The sequence below is a fragment of the Paramormyrops kingsleyae genome, chromosome 20 (genome assembly GCF_048594095.1).
Source record: "Paramormyrops kingsleyae isolate MSU_618 chromosome 20, PKINGS_0.4, whole genome shotgun sequence".
Classification (NCBI taxonomy): domain Eukaryota; kingdom Metazoa; phylum Chordata; class Actinopteri; order Osteoglossiformes; family Mormyridae; genus Paramormyrops; species Paramormyrops kingsleyae.
Window position 1 is genome coordinate 12,498,179 of NC_132816.1, and position 20,595 is coordinate 12,518,773.

The following is a 20,595-nucleotide window of genomic DNA, read 5'->3' on the forward strand; positions in this document are numbered from 1 at the left end:
CAGGAGACAAATAAGCTTTGTGAATTACAGAGGACGCAAGAGTACGAGCCAAATCCATTAGTGGAGTGAGCAGAAGTACCAGTGGCCATGTTGTGAGCCTCTGGGTGTCCTGCAGGGGGGACGCGGACATGCAGGCGCAGCAGAGGGATCCGCCGCAAATCAAAAATAACCGATAACGGGAAGGCGGATGGGAATAGGATGGGAATTTTCAATAACCAATTATCCAATTAGAGGGTATGATAATATATAGGCCATCCTACAAATAACGGGTGGGAAAGTTAGGGTGAACTCCACAGAGGATACTCAGACACAAATACAACCATTTTACTCTGGCGGGCATATGCTACGTACATTGTGGGAGAAAACGCACTGGAGGAGTGTCAAAACTCACACCCTGGAAGTAAATCATAAAACAAACACATTCAAACCTGCAACCCAGGACGCTTCCCTCAGTACCATCGTGAGGACAAGAATGAAACCATTTGTATTGACATATACTTATGATATATTATAAATGGTCCAGCATAATGTCCTATCACACACTCCCTGGAATAATAGAACATAAAAGGGAAAAAAAACTGTTTCATTTGAGACTTTTGTACTCCAAAAATGAATGATTTACACAAAACATGGATACAGATGTGCATGGATAGCACGGAATTTCCATATGATTTACATACTTAAAAAGACTGAAGCTGGTTACATGCAAAAAAATCTGACAAACAAATATAAACAGCGCTATAAAACTTTAACTCGGTATATCAGCTCTCTAATTTATCGCGCTACATTGAGATCCAGTTCCAAGAGGTAACTTTTGTCTTACCCCCATTCTGTCTACAACTAAACAACCATTCAGACATCCTTTCATTTTCCCAAAGACTGACCCAATACGGGGCACAGTGTCCATTAGGGTAAGCAGAACCTGTTCTCCTACAGTCTTGAAACGGCACGCTTCACTTATTTATTTTGACATCACCTGCCCCTGGTCTTTTTACAGATTTCTATAGATTCCCTGCGATTCGTTTGTGTTTTGTGTGATGACAGTGGTGCTCTACATCATCACTTTCAATGCGAGGCGAGCGCTGACTCACACCCCAGGAAGTAATTTCTCAAACAGGAAAGCCCAAACAAGGCGGGAAGGGGGGGGGGGGGACTTACCCAGCCAGCTTCTGTTTAAATACACAGACACAAACACTGGTGGAACCGTGAAGAAGTCCACAACCGAGTTCACCTCCAGCCAAAACCAGAGCTTATCGTTGGCTGCAATGAACTGTGGGAAACAAATCATGTTGACAGCAGAGAGAGTTTCTTTCGCTAAGCACTTAAAATGCCTACGATCACTTCCTACCAATCTCAGATAAATTCTGACTTTCTGAAAAAATATTTATTCAGTCTTCAGTTAGCTGACAGGCCAAAAAGCCATCTTATACATTTTTAGGACATTTTGTACTTACGCGGAGACCAAAGTACAATAAGAAGAAGACGTTGAAAGCCATGTCGATTTGTAACGTGAAATCTTCGTAGAAATTCTGACAGGACTCTATGGGGCTATTAAAACAACAACAATGAAAGAGAGATTTTAGCATTTAATGTGCACTGTTTTAGAATTTTTGTATCTGTTCAATATCTTGTTATCAGACAATTTAAGATGCATTCTTCTTTCCTGGAAATGCTATTAAAAACAATTTCTGAACAGAAATAAAACATTTATAAGAGGTGCACTGATTTTGTCAAGACTGTTCTCTGTAGAAAAGAATAAAATCATGCATATATATTCATACAGGCATGTAATTTCAATACATCTTGGTACCCCAGATTAACCCTTAAAGAACTGAATTGCTCATATAGAACAATGTCTCAAACTACATAAAAGACAGAGGAAGGGAGCAGTTACAAGTTCTGAAATTAAAGTGTGATTTAAAAATAATTGTATAAGTAAAGTTTATCACACAGAAATTACTTATAAACTTTAATGTGTGTTACACTGACATGTGAGAGTACAGATTTTTTTTCAAATCTGACATTTAAGTAAGAAAGAGAATAGTTTAGAGAGTTATAATTTCAAGAGAGTTGCAACATAATTGCAGAAGCAGTACTTTAAGGGTTAATTAGTGCATGCAGGTTTCGTGTCCATATTATGTGTATTCAAGCAGCCATAGCAATACAGTAGCATTGAGTGCACTGGAACCAGTAATGCCAGTATCGGGCACTAAGAATCGAAATGGAAAAATGTAATGGCTTGGTAAAAAACCACATTTAACGTGGGGCAGAAACAAAACAGGTGAAACCTGGGGGAGGGGGGCAATAACCGCCTGCTTTTCAGCAGGCTCCCCACTGGGTGGCGTGAGTGGCAGCATCGGTGTGCAGGGATGGCACAGCGATTGGCTCAGGTCACATGCAGGTCTCTGACAGCTCGCTGGCTTAAACAAAAAAGGCAACGCAACACACCCACGTCTGCGGGACACCCCAGGTGTTGGCATAACCACAAAAATATCAATAAAGATAAAAAGAGGTGATACCCAATATAATAGAAATTTGGCAAAGACCAAGGCCATCAGTGTAACTACAGGGACATTGCTTACATCAATCTAACATGTACCGTAATCTATTGTCTACAAAACCCAATAAAAACACAAAGAACAATTAATCATATCTGATTTACTGGATGTATCAATAAATAGTAAATGGCTTTTTAGTAATTAAATATGAAGGTAATAAATCGCAAAGCCTTAAACGACAACCCAGTGTTGACAAACCCACTAAAACTAGCCCCAAAAGTATGCTGTACCAATGTCTGTAATCCCCTAGATCAGTGTTTCCCAACCCAGTCCTCGAGGAACTCCAGTCTTTAGTTCACGTTTTTGCTCCCTCCCAGCCAATCAGGAACACCGAAAACCTGGTATAGGTGTGCTGGGAGCTGAGAGGAAGCAAAAACGTGGACTGTCCGGGGTTCCCCAAGGACTGGGTTGGGAAACACTGCCCTAAATTAAGCTGATAATTGTACCTATTGCTGTGGACTGGGGGGTGCACTAAAAACAACAGCCACTCCTTCTTGCACTCCACCTCCCAGAAGGCCACAGTAAGGATTGACTGGCTTGAATATTTTAATCTGCATTGAAGCAGGTGTCAGCATAGAGCAGGAAGCATAGGGCCTCCTGTCAGACACAGAGTCAGGTCACTGAATTCCACTTCATTGCATGCTTTGTGCGCTCTGAATTCTGCTCCCTAGGGTAATCAGGCTAATACTCTTTTCAAAAGCTTTGGAGACATGCTCACATATTTTCAGACAAGTGTCATTTGTATAATGAGTTTGTTAGACCTCGTTCTCCATGTCCCTACAGTACAACATCAAAAATAACAACTAACTTTGCAGCGCCCTCTATAGGGCAATATCACACATATTCTAGATTCTAGAAGATTCAGCAACAGCTTGGTAATTGGTGAACATTTGTTTGATACTGAGACAACTGTAATTAACACTTAGCAGCAGTACTAATCTCCCACTAGTCAATCTGAATTGTTTTAAGAGCAAACTTTGCGTAAAATACTACGACAGGAAAAAAAAAATCATTTTCTGGAGTCAGACTGTCATTTAAAAAATATTTATCCATGATATCCATTGAATTGCTCAAAATCAATTAAAAATCTATTCAAATACCAACGTTTATATATAATAAACATCCAGAATTACAATTAATGATCGGATATTTCAAATTTCAGCTTTATTGTCTCTTTATTTTTAATCACCAAGTGATTATGCTAAGAATGCAAATGAATACTATGTGCACCTAAGTTGCTAGTGTCACAGGATTTTTTGATGAGAAAAAGAGAACATAATATTCTTTCAATCTACAACTGTGCTGTGTGGACCCTACTGTATGTTTATATCAAAGCCACTTCATCAACAAACACTCTCACTCAGCAGTATTTGAAACTGGCTAATTCAGGGGTCTCCAACTCCGGTCCTGGATAGCTATCATCCAGTAGGTTCATACCAAGCTTCTGATGAACCACACATGTTCTCAGGTAAATACCAGGAGCAGGTCTGGCTCATCAGAAGCCAAGTGGGACAGAAAACCTACTGGACAGTAGCTCTCCAGGACCGGAGTTGGAGACCCCTGGGCTAATTTAACCAGGTCGCTGTTCTTACTGTGGCCTTCTAGAAGGTTGAGTGCTGGAGGGGTATTTATATGAGATAAAGCAATTAAAGTTAACGATTTATATATGAATTTAAGCATTTAAGCAATATAATCCTTTGCATTCTTCACAACAGAAGTTAAAAATATTATGTGCATACAAATCAAAGAAATGAAACAGGGAAGCTTAAGATTTTATATGATATAGGGGGTGAGTCACAAAACACACAGTTAACATCCAGTTTTACATATAAACAAGCCAAAGCATTAACCAAGAAAATTTGAAAAATGAAATACGATCGATGCTGTAATATTCCCCTTTTTACTACAAACAATGACATTAATTTACAGGTACATACATATGTACATATGTACAGTACATACATACATACATACTTACAAATCTTATCAAGTATATACCATGCTGTAATAAATAGCATCAATTCCAGACATTTTTCCTACTACTGAACAAGGGTGAGGAATTATTTTCATTTATTTTATAAATGCTACAATGTGCCGAATGTCTTCATTGCTTAGTTAGCTATGTACTTTACACTGCTGTGACATGATTGTGGTGAATAATTTCAGTACGACCCAACAGCATTTTATTACACCGTTCTACAAAATCTAGTTCCTAATCAATATAGCAAAGACCTTGCAATATGAAGCTCTGAAATCCTTAATAAAGCTCTTTGCTTGGTATGAATTTAACAAAGGTTCTAATTTAGGTAAAGTACTACAATCATTATCATACATATGCATAAATACTCTGTGAAAATGTCAGGTGTTAAAAAAAATAACAGCTCGAAAAATTTGCTTAGGATCCACTACGACGTTATTTCTTGTACATGCGAATGCAGTGAAAAAGTGAAGGTCAAATTCGTTTGGAATTGAAGGAAAATCTCTAGATTAATTAACTTCTATCCAAATGCACAAGTTCTACACCTAGGGAGATATCTTCTACAACATGAAAATTTGTTCCATTACTCCCACCCCCTACCATCAAATTTTAAATAACAAAAATTGGCTGCTATAGATCTGTGTTCAAATGCAGGTCTAATTGTAAAGCATATTTATTTATTTTAAATAAAAAATGACTCATTTGTTGTAAAAAGGGGCTACAATATACACATTTATCCATGTACAGAAGACATGGAAGAAGTGAATCAAGTGAGACAAAGAAATTCATGGGAGTTTTACTTACACAAAAATGTTCTGGGGGCAGAACTAAAAATGACTGGTTCAGAGAGATTACCAATCAGATTGTAGAGGGAGTGGGGCCAAGCAACTTGAGGAGGCAGGACCAAAACATGTCATTGGTCGGTCTCTCCTCCTCTAGTTGCTTGAACCCACCTCCTCATTTTTCATTCTGCCCTCAGAACATTTTTGTGTACGTAAAACTCCCATGAGCGACAAAGAATGAAACATGCAGTCAAATATCCCTGCAGAAGTGTGGAATACATTAGTCTTCATTAAAAGACACAAGTTAATGGTAGATTGTCATATCACTAAAGCTTTTTCCTCTCATTTTGTCGCACGTTTATATAATTCATAGCTTGTCAGCCCTCTGTTTTGGCCTTTTCTTTAGTAGACAAACGTAGCCCACACTTTAAACAGCTCTGAATGTGCACACCAGTGGGAAGTGGATACACATGACAGACACTAACAGCACCTGTCACTTGTTTGAATACAAACAACAAATGGAACATCTCTTATTTTAAACCACAAAAACACATACAATATACAGGACATATGGCAATTACAAAAGCTTTACAAATACCACAAAACACACAGACAACACAGGGGTAGTTATTTAGTGTTTACACAAATCTCAAGTTCCCCAATGAAGGCAGAAGATGTACAATGATCCAGTTTTTTCAAGATGTTGCGGAACTAAAATAGTAAATTACTTGTGAAGAAAATGCAGTTATAAAGGGGGAAAGAAATATACAACGTCAGAGAACACAGAAATAAGTGTCTTCTCATCTAAATAACAGCCACAGGAAATAGTATTTTCTGTGACACTGCAAAACAAAACGTGTACACTGAATGCAAAAACAGGTAATCATGGAATGGATACGAGTTGGAAGATCATTATGGCCAATAACACTATAGCATCGAGAGTGTCCTCTGAGTTTTTATTCAAAGACTTTAAAGACACTTTACACTTCAGCAAACAGCAGCAGTCAGTTTTTGAAAGCGTACTGTCAATTTGTGCTGTCAAGTCACTAAGGGGTTTCACTGCAGTTGTCCTCAAAGGCGTTCATTGTCATTTTAACATTTTACTTATTTATTTATTTCAGAGGTGAGATTCCTTCAACAAAAGCAGAAAAGAAAAAGAATCATGTCTCTTTTAGATAATTTTTGGGTGTAACATTTTCATCTAAGCTAACTTTGATATATGATCTACTGAGATCTGCTTAAACTGTATAAAAGGTATGGTCACTAAGCGAGTATTTCTAAGCCAAAACCCTTAGATGTTATTGTAAGACCTCTATTTCAGCCTAGAAAGACAGCCTCTTGCATCAGAGACAATTACAGGTAAGCCAACTGCCACATTGGCCAGTGGGCTAAGGAGCTGGTCACCAAAGGTGTAGCTGTTTACTGCTGGGACAATATCTGTATGACTTTCCCCATGTGAAAGCCAGGCATGGAGTGCCATTGAGACCAGCCATCCTGGAAACCAGCCACCTATATGTGTCCTGTGGGCACACAAATAGCCTTTTGCCTCAGCAGGTAAGCAGATGATTACTGTTGTTACTGTCAACCCTGTTACTGTGCTCTACCAAAGCCCTGCACAACCAAAAAAAGAACAGATGCTTCACTTTTTCACAAATAATCCACTGCTTAATACAAACAACACACTTGTCTGTATCATTCTAGTCCGGTAATTCTCCGTTTGATAGCCCTGTTCAGATTCTATCTCAAATAAGCTTTCATGTGCTATAAGTAGCTGTACAACACTACCCACAATACTGTGTATTCATGTGTCTTATAAAAGAAGCAGAAGATTTAATGCCCGTTCTCTCCTGTTAGCCTGGCATGAAGCGCGCCAAAACAGTGTGGTGCTCAGGATATTATCAAAAAGGTCAGAGGGCAACCACAGGTCCGTCCCCCACCTTTTTAATAGCATCTCAAACTTACATCAATGTAAAAAAGCTCATAAAAAAAACTCATAAATAAGCGTAACAAGCTAGCTAAATTCCAACGTAAAACAATACTCGAAAAGAAGAAGCGGAACAAATTTTTTAAAAGTAGCGAACATGAAATATGAGAAAGGGATAAAACATACATAAAAAAATACATCTTTGGCCTAATGTTTCTATGGCCTAATCTCGAACACGTATGCGTATAATACACATACGAACAAAAGCAGGTCGTATAGCACCTGTTGCTCCGGATAACGGAAAAAAAAAAACGCTCAGTCAGCATTATGGTCTGCATTATATTTGACAGAGAATGGCAAATATAACCGTAATGTTGTGTTGAGCATGTTCCTCGACTTTGAAGGCACGGGCGAACATCTTTGGAGAAGAAATAAAGGAAATAAAGGGCCCACAACGTTGACGCATGCATAGTCATTCATTGTGCAACACATTAGACTAGATATGTGGGCAGGCTGGGCGATGCAGTCAGCAATGAGGAGCTAGGGGGCGCTATGGCAGCATGCAGCTTACACATGGCCCGGCTGCCGTGCAGTAAAACCTACATCAATGAGCCCGCAGTACGTCCCCTGGGCAAAAGATGATATGAAACAAGGCCTGGTTAATACATCAATGATAGATTTAGGCCAGAGCAGTAGAACTAGGAAAAGAATGATTTAGCACCATCAGAGACACTGGACAAATAAAACCAGTGTGAGAATACTAAAAATATCCATAGCTTTTCTCCCCCCACACCATACCAGCAATGCTTCATGGTGACTAATAAAGTCATTCATTTTTTCCTTTGTCCACACGTACTTGACTGTGCTAAAGACTAATAAATGATATTTCATTCATCCATCCATCCATCCATCCATCTTTCAACTGCTTAGGTGGGTCAGGATCACGAGGTAAAGGATATTTCACTGAGGTTACAAATATTGTTCATATACCTGCCCATTACTTTTACAAACTCCATGCAATTTAAAGTTAGAAAACTCAAATACAGTTCAAGAGAGACACCAAGGACAGGGAAGAAAATGCACTAAAAACATTTAGCAGAAAACACGAGAAAAAAAAAGCCACTGATGAATAAGTAAATATCGCAGAAGAGTAGGGGAAAACGTTAATGCAGCCCCGCACATTTCCTTTAAAAAAAAAACTGAATAGTTGCCTTTCAAAATAAATGCTGCTTCTTTTTCAACATTTGCACACCTCAGACAAATGTAAAGTAGCAATCAACATATTACCGATGCAAGATTTATATTGCTGAGAATATTTAATGTATTCGGGCTCTTTGTGGATGGTTCTTGGCAAGAATTTACCAAGAGGCATACTTAACTCAGAGTAGACTACTTGCGATAATTACAGGATATTGTCCTTGTGCCACTTTATCTTAGTTACTGATAGGTGACAAGAGGAGATAACAGGACAAGGAGATAGTGGAAGGCCATGAAGGGGGGGCACAGGAAAGTCACTCAGCTGCTGGTCACATGAATAATTAAAACAGCACTGACCCCGCATTCAACTGTGTAAGCCAGTGTTTCCCAATCCGGTCCTTGGGGACCCACAGACAGTCCACGTTTTTGCTCCTTCCTAGCTCGTGGTGGGGAGCAAAAATATGTACTGTCTTGCAGGGAGCTGGGAGGGAGCAAAAACGTGGATCGGCTGTTGGCCCCCGAGGACCGGATTGGGAAACACTGGTGTAAGCAATTGGGTAGGTAAAGCTGATTTCAACCATGCTAGACTGACGGAGGTCCGCTCGGTGGAGAAGCTGAGGAGTACAGCGTGCAGCCAACCAGGGCTCTGAAGGGGGCAGCCATACACCGCGTTTGTACTGCAGAAACTGCACAGGCTCCTGGCGCCGATTTGCATCCAGATAGCATCTCTTACAAACAGCCGCCCGGATTAAATGGCACTACTGAGTCTTTCCAGGTTTCGTGAATGTGATCCTCTATTTTGCACATTTGATCATTTTCACCATTTCTGACCATGTGATGCCAGACCGTCCCTTTTAATAACAACATCCCCACGGCTGCCACTGACCAAACACCCAGGCTAACCAATGAGTAGTAACATTGTGACAGAGGCCAGAGAGGAAAACTTCACCATGAGCCTGAAACAAGCAGTGATTTGGCTAGAAATAGTTACTATGGTAACAGCATGACTTAGAATCCCTACAATCATCTCAAACCAATGAACATAACATACCTATCTTAACTCCTCCAGAAAATTCATTCTGCTCGGACGTCCTACATTTTAAGTTGGTTAAATTCAAATTGATTTTAGAAAACTATACGGGGAATAATTAACAGCAGCCAAACGCCAAATTCAACATGCAAGGCAATAAATGTCAGGAACAAATAGGACGTCTCTATAAATGTGCTAAAAAAAGCAAGGTAAAGATGCTCTAAAACAATTCATATTAACCCTATTAGATTTTCAAATATATTTATATGATGCGTGTATTTCCTAAGTTATGAGCCATCTACCCATCTGCTGATCCTGATAGCTCAGGGCATAAGGTTGGGTTACACTCTGGATGGGACACTAGTCCCCACAGAGTTCATACACGCACCCACAATTATACTCTATGGGCAATTTAGAGATGTCAGTTACCCTAACTGCATAACTTTGCACTGCAGGGGAAAACTGGAGCACCTGGAGGACACCCACACTGGGTAACTGGAAAACTCCACAAACACGAAGTTGGCTCGATTCAAACACCCAAACCTGAAGCTCTGAGGTATCCTCACAAAGTAAAAGAATCATGTGCCCTGACATTAAACTCTGCACACAGGCGCTAGAGTAACTGCAGTGCAAAGTGCAAAGGGGCAGAGGTAGATATTTCAGGTCCAGAAAGTAAAAATCCAGACCAAGATTTTGTTTCAACCAACCAATTGGGCATAAAGAGCCACAGTCACAGAGTTCTCAGCTAGTTGGTTCAAAGAAAATTCTGGTCTGGAATTTTTACTTTCTGGGCTTGAACTCTTCACCACTGCAAAAGAGCATAGCGGCGGACCGCTAAAAGTCAAATGACATGATCTGGGTATCTGCAGCGTTCACTTTATGGAGGCACGGTGAAAAGCTCCAACTCCCTTCAGCTTCTACATTGAAGGAGCTGCTGGCAGAGGAATACTGTATCAGCATACCTGTAACTTTAAGTACAGGTACAATGGCCTATAAAAAGGCCTTTATTTAGACCTGGCCTTTCCTGGCCCGTATATTACAGCTTACAACAAAACGCAGGCAGCGTGTGAAAAGCACATAAAAGGTGCCCATCTTTCACACAGTTCTTCCAAACGTCAGCAGCCTCATAAGTCTAAATCTTAAGGGTGCTGACAATCTCCCAGTACTGCGGCACAAGTCTTTTTTATAGAATCTACATATTTTCTATATCAAATAAATGTATGCCGTTTGAAACTTGGCGTTGGTGTTGAGTCTGGTGAAGCTCAGTTAATTTTTAAAGATCGTTTTCTTCAGTTACCCCGTTTAAACGCATTAAGTGAAAAACTACACCGCATTGTTTATAGTGTGACAGGGGCGAGAGGAGAGAGACACCCACTACGGCTATAGGTGTAACTCAAGCTCCAAGGCGGACAACCAAACAAGAGCCAATCCAGGCCATCTGGCTGGTAAAACCAAACACCCTTCGATGTAAAGACACATCTTAAATGAATAATCCAGGAAGAGGAACAGAAGTGACAGTGCCTCTCGCTATTCCCGAAAGGAGGACTGCGATCGAAGATGACCTAACGGTCGGAGATGCTTAAGAAAGTCCTCCTCCAGGAAAATCTGTCATACCTACTTTTTTTAACAAGCCATTGTACAACCATGACAGAATAAAAACTCACTATTTTTCTCCACAGCTGCTTTATTCGCATGTCCTTTTCCTGCGTCGCTACCCATCGAGGGTCTGTTGGTTCTCTCTGACCTACGGACAGATTTTTCTCCGGCGCATCAGACGCCCTCGCTAATAAATGTGGAAATCAGTGCAATCGGCGAGTGATGCAGCTACTAACCGCAAGCGAGCGCGAACGCACGGGAATGCAGGCACACAAAGACAGCCCGATTTAAATGGCAGCCCGTTTCCCCCTCATTTACTGAGTAATGATGATTGCTGTAAGACAGCAGCCAGCCTCATTCCCTGTTCCTCAAAAGCCCTGACCCCTCACATTACGGAAATTAAACAATTTCATTTGCGTAGCTGGACTGGCTGCTTGTCGGAATGCGTTGAAAGCTTCCGTAGAACCCGGATTCATCTATCAAATAACACAGGAGACTGGCCAAGCACTAGGATCCATTTAAACCTCCTGAAGTTGTTAGTACAGTACATAACATAGCAGAAACCTCAAACTAAAGATGGATAGCAAGTTCACTGGAACGTGGAAACTTTGGAAACTTGGCAGTTTTTACGAGTTAACTTTCAGCTTGGTACTGACAGATATCTATGGCACAATGTGTCTGAAAGCCGACTTCATAAACGCAAGTCAGGATGGAGGTGAAGCACAGATTTCAAGAGACAGAAGTATGGAAATGGTCAAGAAATGTCACATTGCAGATCAGGGGGTCTCGAAACGTGCCCATAATCGAGGTGGCGTTCTGTGTATCTGTGATTAGATGCGCGTCAGGTAATAAGGGGCGCCGTCTTCACTGCTGGCTCCGAATATAGATTTAACCATATAACTCTACGCCTCATTTCATGGGTAAATTTTACACAATACACTAATACATTTTATATCTGTGATGTATAAATTAGCAGAGTGGAAAGTCATTATAAATTATTTTTCATTAGGAAGCAACACTGTAATCACAATATTAACTGAATTAACAATCACACAACTCTATTTACAAATTGTATAGCTACAGTCAATATCTGATAATTAAGCGCACCAAATTATGTTCACTATATAATATAATGTTGTGCTCCTCTGCAGCCATTTTAATAGACTTTTTACACATTAATGTTCATTAATGAGGAATGGAATACTTAAAATATAAAAGCAGGTTGAGTAAAATGTTTTACCATGTGATGCTTTGCTATACAAAGAACGCCACACACATTTTGTTAACAAAGTACGACTTGAATGGTTATGTTGCCGACTTTCACAGGCCATAGACTAAGTGGTAGAAAAAATGGGCTTTTACTTGGTCGTAGATGTTTTATGGCACCAATATTAAAGCATAAATTTGCCTGCGTTCATTCCAGGTTGCACATCAAATTCATAAGGAATTTAAAAGAGTTTTTTTTCCTGCAAATGGACTAAAAATATATTTGTTGAGTAGCCTTTTTTAACAGGGAAGTTACAGAGGGCTAGAGAAGGCCAAAATAACACTGGAATTTGGATTATTGATCACCATAGCAACAGTGATGTACTGTAAATCCATCAGTCATACTAATGGATCTTCAGGCTCATAAACGTAACATGAAACTTCTCATATAGTTTCTGACAATTAATTTTCCTTAAAGGAGTAACCTTACTGTGGGGATTGCCTTCTGTAAAGCACTTAGGATGCTCTATCTCCGAGGCCTTTTTATGGATGGTGGCTGACCTCCAAAAGCACGGACATCCCCATATAGAGAAAGAGTTCCGAGTGCTACCCCCTGTCATTCAGGACGCTTATAATAAACAGATGAGTTTTTTGAATCCATGCGCACGAGTGTCACATGACCAATGCTTAAAGAGACAAGCCCTGAAAATATTGCAGACAACGAAACGCAATCTCCCAGTTTCAGTATTTCAAAAGCACTTACATAAGAACGTGAAATGGACCAAGAAAATGATGAAGATTAAAATGTCATGTAAAAATAATACAAAAGATAAACTGCAAGCAGTGACAAACAGGTCCAAAGCTAATGGACAGAAGCAATGGGGAGGAATGGAGTGAATGGCATAAAGTTAGAAGTTCACTAATGATGGGAAATGAAGTACAGACTGTAACTGGTGGCCAATGTATTTAAATAGTCAGAAAGTAGGAAATACTACTATGATAGGATGAGACCTGACATTTGGACATTACAGTAGAAATGTTCATCAAGTTAGGATAAAGGAAAATGGGTAGATGAGAAACAGAAGGGAAATGTGCTTGTATCTGTTTAGGAGAAATATCACCAATGTAGAACCGTCTCGTGCATGCATGGTTTGGGTCTTATGGTCTGAGTAGTTATGTGAATTAGCAAAGGTGGGTCTTACACACATATGCACAGTGGCCGTAGCGCCCCCGTTTGACCAATCAGCACCAAAGTTGGAGGGTCTGTTTGTGGTCCAGTGCTAAATTAGTGGGTCAAATTTTGTGAGGATTGGCTGAAACATGATTTGGCATGACTCACAGAACTTGCAGTACAAAGGATTTTAACCAGTAATATGTCACTGGAACAGAAATGAGAAAAATGTAAGATGAACTGATTTTCCAGGTTTATACAGGTATGTTATATTGCTGTATTGCCCCCGTTTGACCGATCGGCACAAAAGTTTGGTGATGATTGGCTGAGGCAGGCCTGAGATATGGGGGTGGCACCTGTATGGTCTGGGTGTGGCTGGTGGCCATACCTTACAGAAAGTTTAGGATTTTTTAAATAATTATTTATAAGTACTGTCTCCGGATTTAAATGATACCAGACTTATGTAGGTTGGGAGAAAATCCTAGGAGGTTAACGAAAAGTCCTGTTTTCAGACCTATATAAATTACGCAAAAACGCAAAGATGGAGAACCAAGTTCTACATATTGTTTGATTTGCATGTCATACTGAATTGGCCTGGTAATAAATGTCAACTGTAGGCTTGAAAGTTCTGGAGAAATAGGCAGAAACGCAAAAGTTGTCACTGTAGCGCCCCCATGTGGCAGACTGGGGTGCCCTTACCAGGGTGAGGTCAGGGTCTGTAGACACATGGACCATCCAGATTTAGTTGAGATTGGTGATTGCTAGGCCTGTCAAATGTATGCTTGATTTTCATAGGCTAATTATGGCCACCATTGTATGACTAATGACTGCCATACTATGGATCTGACCTCAGGCTTGGCCATAGTAGACATTTGCCAAATTTCACTTGAATAGGCCAAGCAGTTCAGGAGATATTGGAAGTAGGTATTTGTAGCGCCCCCTATTGACTAAATGCGGGCCACTTTGTATGGTGTCCCCAGAATGGAGAAGGAGGTAGGATTTTAAGTTTGGTTAAGGTAGGCTAAGGCAGGGAGAAGTTATAGCAGTCAGACTGAAACTGGCCAAATTTAGGTGGAGTTTGGGCATGGCAGATGGCCGTATGATACAGAAATGTCAGACTTTTGATCAACAATTGATCAGCTCAGAGGATTGATCGGTTTGACACCTAATTTGTCTGATTTGGTCAGATAGTGTAGGACTTTAAGGCAGAAGTAAGTTTTGTAAATTATGCAAATTAGCAAAAAATCTAAGTAGGCAGAGCCTAATAGTTTCACTTTGAAAGTGTAGTTGTAGGGAATATCTGTCTGTATCTGTAGAAAAAAGAATTTCAATTGTAGGACTAACAGGACAGGAGATATTGGCTGAAAAGTGTATGGTGGGCACTACAGCGCCCCCATCTGACTGAATGACTTGGGTTGGAGGGTCTGTGTAGTGGGTAGGAATTGACATTGACATCATCCTACCAAGTTTGGTCGGCCTCGGTCTTACGGTTTAGGCTGCACATTCAGTTTTAGGGCAGAAAAATAATAAATACTCCTAAGACAATCAATAATGGTCCATAGCACAATGTGCTTTGGACCCTTAATTAGTTTAAAAAATGGCTTACAGTGACTGTTTGTTCTAAAGTTTGGTGCAAGGGTAAAAATCCGATTTTGGTAAAATTACACATTGTCACAAAATTATGCACAGTACATAACCAAAACCACAAATAGTTAATGAAATAGTACTTTTAGTACCATGAAAGTTGAGCCCAGATCAAGAGAAAATACGTGGCTATGAAGTCTAATAAACATGTTACACTTGCATCCTGTTTGCTTAACTGAAAAATAATTATGAAAACAAAAACATATTAAAAGTCAAAAATAATGTTTCATGCATTTCTTACCTTTACATACTAAAACATACTTTTTTGGGGAATGGACAGGGAGAGAACCAAGATTAGAGATGTACGTCTTGATCGTTCAATATGTTTAATCTCCATTGTTTTAATGTTTGACGGTTTAACAACAAAATAAGAGTTTAAACACTGGGTTTTGGATTGATGTTCTCGACAAAAAAGCCTGGAGTAGGGATTCCATCGCCAACGGGCATCACACTGCAGACTTGTGAAAAGGGCACCAGTGCAGTGCACGAACACTAGCATAATGCCGACTCCCTGAGGAGTATAATGGGAGGAAGGGCTTGTGCTTCACAACTTTAATCATCCATTCACACGCTGCATTCCAAGGGCCACAATTCAAGCTGTTCAAACGGAAGGAAATTAGAAAGCCGCTACCCGATTGGTCAGCCTGATTATTGAACATTACTTCTCATTATTTCCTTCCTATGATCATTTTAGGCAATTTGTTATTGACGGGTAAATCACCTAAAACGTGTATGCATGTGTGTTTTTTTTTTCTTTGATCTGTTAAAATTGCATGAATCATACACAGTGCTTTGAAATCCCCCTTTACTAGAAAGAAACAAAGGCTTTCAAAATGGTGCAACATTTAAAAAATTTCATGTGGGTGTCATCATAGCGCTAAAATCTATTGGTTGGCAGTTTGACATTGACCGTTCAGGGCAAATTGACCACCTGCTTTAAGGCAGAGAGGAGGAAGGGAGGAGAAAAATCAAGGTAATTTGCCAGCAGTTGTCATGGAAACTGCTTCATGTTGCTTGGTTCCATTGACAAAAAATAATAAGTACGTTGCCAGGAAGCAGAGTAGAGATATCTTACAGAAGGTTTGGGGGAGAACTAGACGGTGCATTTTTCAGTTGTGCAGTTCTTTGTATGCTGTTCTTTAAAAACATAAATGCACAACTTCTCTATGTTTAACAGTGACTCATTTCATTTACAAATAAATATGCAGATATACAGTATGACCACTCTATATAATCCCATATAATCGTAAGTTGCTTTGCATCTGGCTAAAAGAATTCAAGATGTTAAATGATGAAATTTAATTCCCATTGTTCACAATAAAAACCTGATACTGTACGTCTGTCAGATTATTGTAGCCATTTTCATGACAGCCAGATTTGTCTGAATCTTGCTTTTCAACAAACAACACTGTTCACTTACAGTACATGATAAGCTGCAAAATAAACACATACTTTTGGTGTAATCCTTGAAAAGTGAGTACATTATACCGCATGGTAAAAATATTATTAGTAGCAAAACAAACATCAACATAGGAAAGGAAGAGTACTTACTCAGAGGAGTCTATGAAGTATATTATAAGGGCAGCAATGCTAAGTACAAAGACGAGAACCACCTGAAACAAAAGAAGGGGGATTATTAGGCAGAGAACTTAATGTCAACATGAAGACCATTCACAACAGCTGATGGCTGTACGAAAAACTGCCTTCAAAATAGCCCATTCAAACTCATTACTCAAATACATTTTATACATTCTATTTGATATATTCCATCATCTTCAATGTTATTAGTGGTAAACACCTTTATTAAGAGGAACCTTAATTTCCTGAGCTCATTACATTACAGGAAGTCTCAAAAGTTGTCCCTGTCATTCATTCTTACATTTAATAAGAAACGATGATTAACCAAATAATAGCCAGCTCTAGTTACAGTATGTTTTTGTTTAAAACGAAACTGCGAACTTCAAGTGGAAAAACTGATTGGCAAAAATACAGAGAAATATAGTTATTCAGTAAGTACTACTCAGTATTTAAAATGGAACTTAGTGCACATTACCCAATTTAACTTTGAAATATTTTTATTTCCATATGAAAATCCCAGTTCTTAATGAAACAAACAAGTTATTTAAGAAAATTATGCAGAGGAAAAAAACCATTAACTGAAATAAATTATTTCACCAAAAAATGACGCAAAGCCCATTATTGTGCTGACTAATACAAAATGTGAAATTAGTTCATCTCTAATCAGGGTACTTTACATTTTAATGTTAAGAATTAAAATCCATCGTTAACACATGTAAGCTTGTTAAATGTTAAAGGACATGGGGGGGAAATAGTGAAGCAAGTTTAAACACAGTTTAAACAATATCCAAATTAAGTACAACATTCTGCAATAAAGTATTACAAATTAAAAACAAAAAATGAAATAAAGTGTCTTCAAATCTTAAGTTTTAAGTGTTGCATGACTAAGACAAAGTGGCATTTGCATTTCATCCAGACAAAAGGAATTTTTCATCAATCCCAGCATAAAAGAATGAGAATACAGCTGGAACTATCCATTTGTCACAATAATGTGAGGGAACTGTGCTGAAAAAATTGCCAGTAAATTGACGTTCTGTAGGAAACCCCACATATATCTTTATTTATAGTAATGCTATTATAAAGGATTTGTTGCACAGCCTAATAGTTACTTTATGCTATGTGGGAGTTCCTTTGCATCATCATCATCATCTTTTGTGTTCCTGCACTGCATTTGATAGGTGGATTGAAGTGACAACTTTTCATTGGGTCCTGCTCACGCATTAAGTGGCATCACATCACAGAGAAATGGGATACGATTAGATCCCCCTAAGCTCAGGAAACATCTTCAATTATCTATCATTATATAGAAGGACCTTTGCATGTCATCAAGGTCAAAGCACGTCGTGTTGGGTTTTTTTTTCCCTTGGCTGATTGCACGCCTGTCCACATACAGCTGTGAGATGAACAGAAACGTCTTATCAGCAGCACCAATACGCAATCACATTATATTATTATGTATACCACGAGAGTCATGTGGCAATGCAATCAAGCTATTGTGCGAGTTGGGGAAGGTGCAGAGACTTCCAAAGAAAGTGCATTGTCGTTCCCCCCCCCCCCCCCACAAAAAAAAATCATCTGCGGCAGGGAGACCTCGGGTTAATAAACGTCAGCCAGAGCAGTGCCAGAGCAACAAAGTGTTCACTGTCAGCTGCCAGATCCAACATCAGGAGGCCACACGAAACATAATCAGAGGCTCGCCGTATCCAGTGTCTGTTCCTAGAAACTAAAGGAGACCACAGGTGGAGATGTGTCATCCGTGGCGAGGCAGCTTAACTTAACATCACGCAAAATAGCTGGCTTCTGACTCTATTTAAGCAAACTGCAATGCATGGCTCCATGATCCTTGCTACCCTTTTTAATGATACATTTTCATATACGATATACGTTATATATAACGCCTTCAAGTCATTTTGTACATATAAAAAAGAAGACTGCAAATATGAAGAAGTAGCTTTTGTCTCTGTCCATGGTACTGACTCCATGCTCAGTGGTCTTTCAATGATGACGCTAAAAGAGAATAGAAAAATTAGCTTTATAATACGGAAATCATCTCCTTATTAGTTCCTTGTAGTTACATCTGCAGAATAACGTTCGCTGTAGAACTTAACATTCATCACATACTGTAACTGAGCAGGATGTCTTTAATGAGTCGTCGGCATTAGTATAATACGCCTTGAGCACTTGTAAGGAGTTCATAGGAATCATCACTGAAAAAAATCACAAGTGGAATAGGGCATAACCAGGTAGTCATCAGGGTAACCTTTAAATTCAGAACACTAGAAGGGCAGACAAGCTCTCTTTAAACCGGAAAGTCCTTTCATTAAGCAGATTGTTGGCAAGGAACTCTGCATAAAAAATACCATTTCTACATGATGAGCAGATGAGATTTATGGCTCCCTCTGCATAAGCGGAGGCTCTGGGGCGCACAAGCTCGCAAACAGAACGTACACGGTTTTATTTAACGTGGAGGGGAAGGAATTTTGTGGAGTAGAATGACCAAACACACCACATATATACGGTATAGCCATGACATGAGAGCTATCGCCGAACTATTTCGAGAGAGCTCAACCTGAAGAACAGCAGGTCTTCCAGCAGCAGTCCAACATGTTCAGCCCTCGACATTTAGGCATCATACAATAGACTTGGAGCAAAAGCAGATCATGGCATGCATAATACATGGACAGGGGCTGATTATTTTTCCATGATGTGTATTCGGATTGTCACTCCACATTGTTGGCCTGCTCAAAAGAAAACACTTTCATGTATTTTTTATGGCTGGTCTTTGTTTTTCAAATGGTTCGAGGGATATGAGGAATACAGAAGGGCTGAGGGAATGACCAGGGCCCATACATATATAGCTGACTGCCCCCCCCCTGTATTCTTTCTGCATGTGATCCATTGTTAATGCAGAAAACACAAATACATACAAATATATTCATGCATCCTGAGGGAAAATCCAGCATACTCTCAGCACCTAGTGCCTAGAATAATAAGGTCTCGAAACAAATAGCATTTGTTTCTGAAAATACAATGCCACTAGGGGGCGTAATTAGCTTATACAGTGGGTCAAAGGTGTTTTTTTGTGTGTGTGTGTGTGTGTGTGTGTGTATGAGGCGGTAGAAGGGTAAAACTACCACATCAATGCTTGGATGAAATATACGGATGGTAATCGGAAATGATCTGGCATGGATCAATCTCCACTCCACCTTTATTCCCAGGCAGAAGCCTGCTAGCTTTACTTACTGATGAGCAGGATGGGAGGTCACTGCTTTAAAACGGAATCAAGCCGTTTGTAGTGTCTCCCAGGCCTAGCCTAGTTACTCACCGGCGAGCTTTAGCCGTGGCGCTGTACTCGCAGGGCCCAAAGCCCCTCCACAGGCTTGCAGGCAGTGTCACGCTCCAAGCCAATAATAAAGCCGAAAGCAGTAAGCTAACTAGGAGTCCCGGAAATATTTATAAACAAGCAGGCGCTGCTTAGAAAACCCACAGAATCTGGCATTGAGCTAAACCATGGATCAGATTGGAATTGAACCTGAAGCTACTTTATAGTCGTGTCTGGCAGCCTTAGCTCTTTATCTGGATTACACACATCACCTGTGGTGAATCAGAACAGACAGGCAGCCCCGCTCCACATGAACTAATGACCTTCTGTAAGGCGGCGAACCTACCGCACTCGCCGCAGAGCCTTTCAGTCGTGATCGACACTCCCCCGACGCATTCGGCCCACCGAGAGTCACGTTGCCCCCGCGCTGTCATTTAGTGGAGGGAACCCGCCCTCACGTCACGGGTATGGAAAAACCACGGGCATTTCACCCTGGGTTGTTCGAGTTAAATGTTCCCATAAAGCACCATTTAATCTGAAAGTGTGGCTTCGATGGTACATTTAATAATAATGACACATTTTATTTGCCTCGCCATCTTCTTCAGGCTC

At 39.9% G+C, this 20,595-nt stretch overlaps 1 protein-coding gene across 16 annotated transcripts in view; it reads right to left on the minus strand.

Annotated features, from left to right (window-relative positions):
- LOC111841957 (calcium-activated potassium channel subunit alpha-1a-like) overlaps window positions 1-20,595 on the minus strand; it is a 167,197-nt gene that overhangs the window by 70,716 nt on the left and 75,886 nt on the right. For all 16 annotated transcript variants that reach the window (XM_072703946.1, XM_072703945.1, XM_072703952.1 and 13 more), the window contains exons 3-5: window positions 16,638-16,699; window positions 1,455-1,548; window positions 1,159-1,270 (exon numbers count right to left, since the gene is read on the minus strand). In XM_072703946.1, coding sequence (XP_072560047.1) covers window positions 1,159-1,270; window positions 1,455-1,548; window positions 16,638-16,699 — 268 coding nt within the window. The remainder of the gene's footprint in view (window positions 1-1,158; window positions 1,271-1,454; window positions 1,549-16,637; window positions 16,700-20,595) is intronic.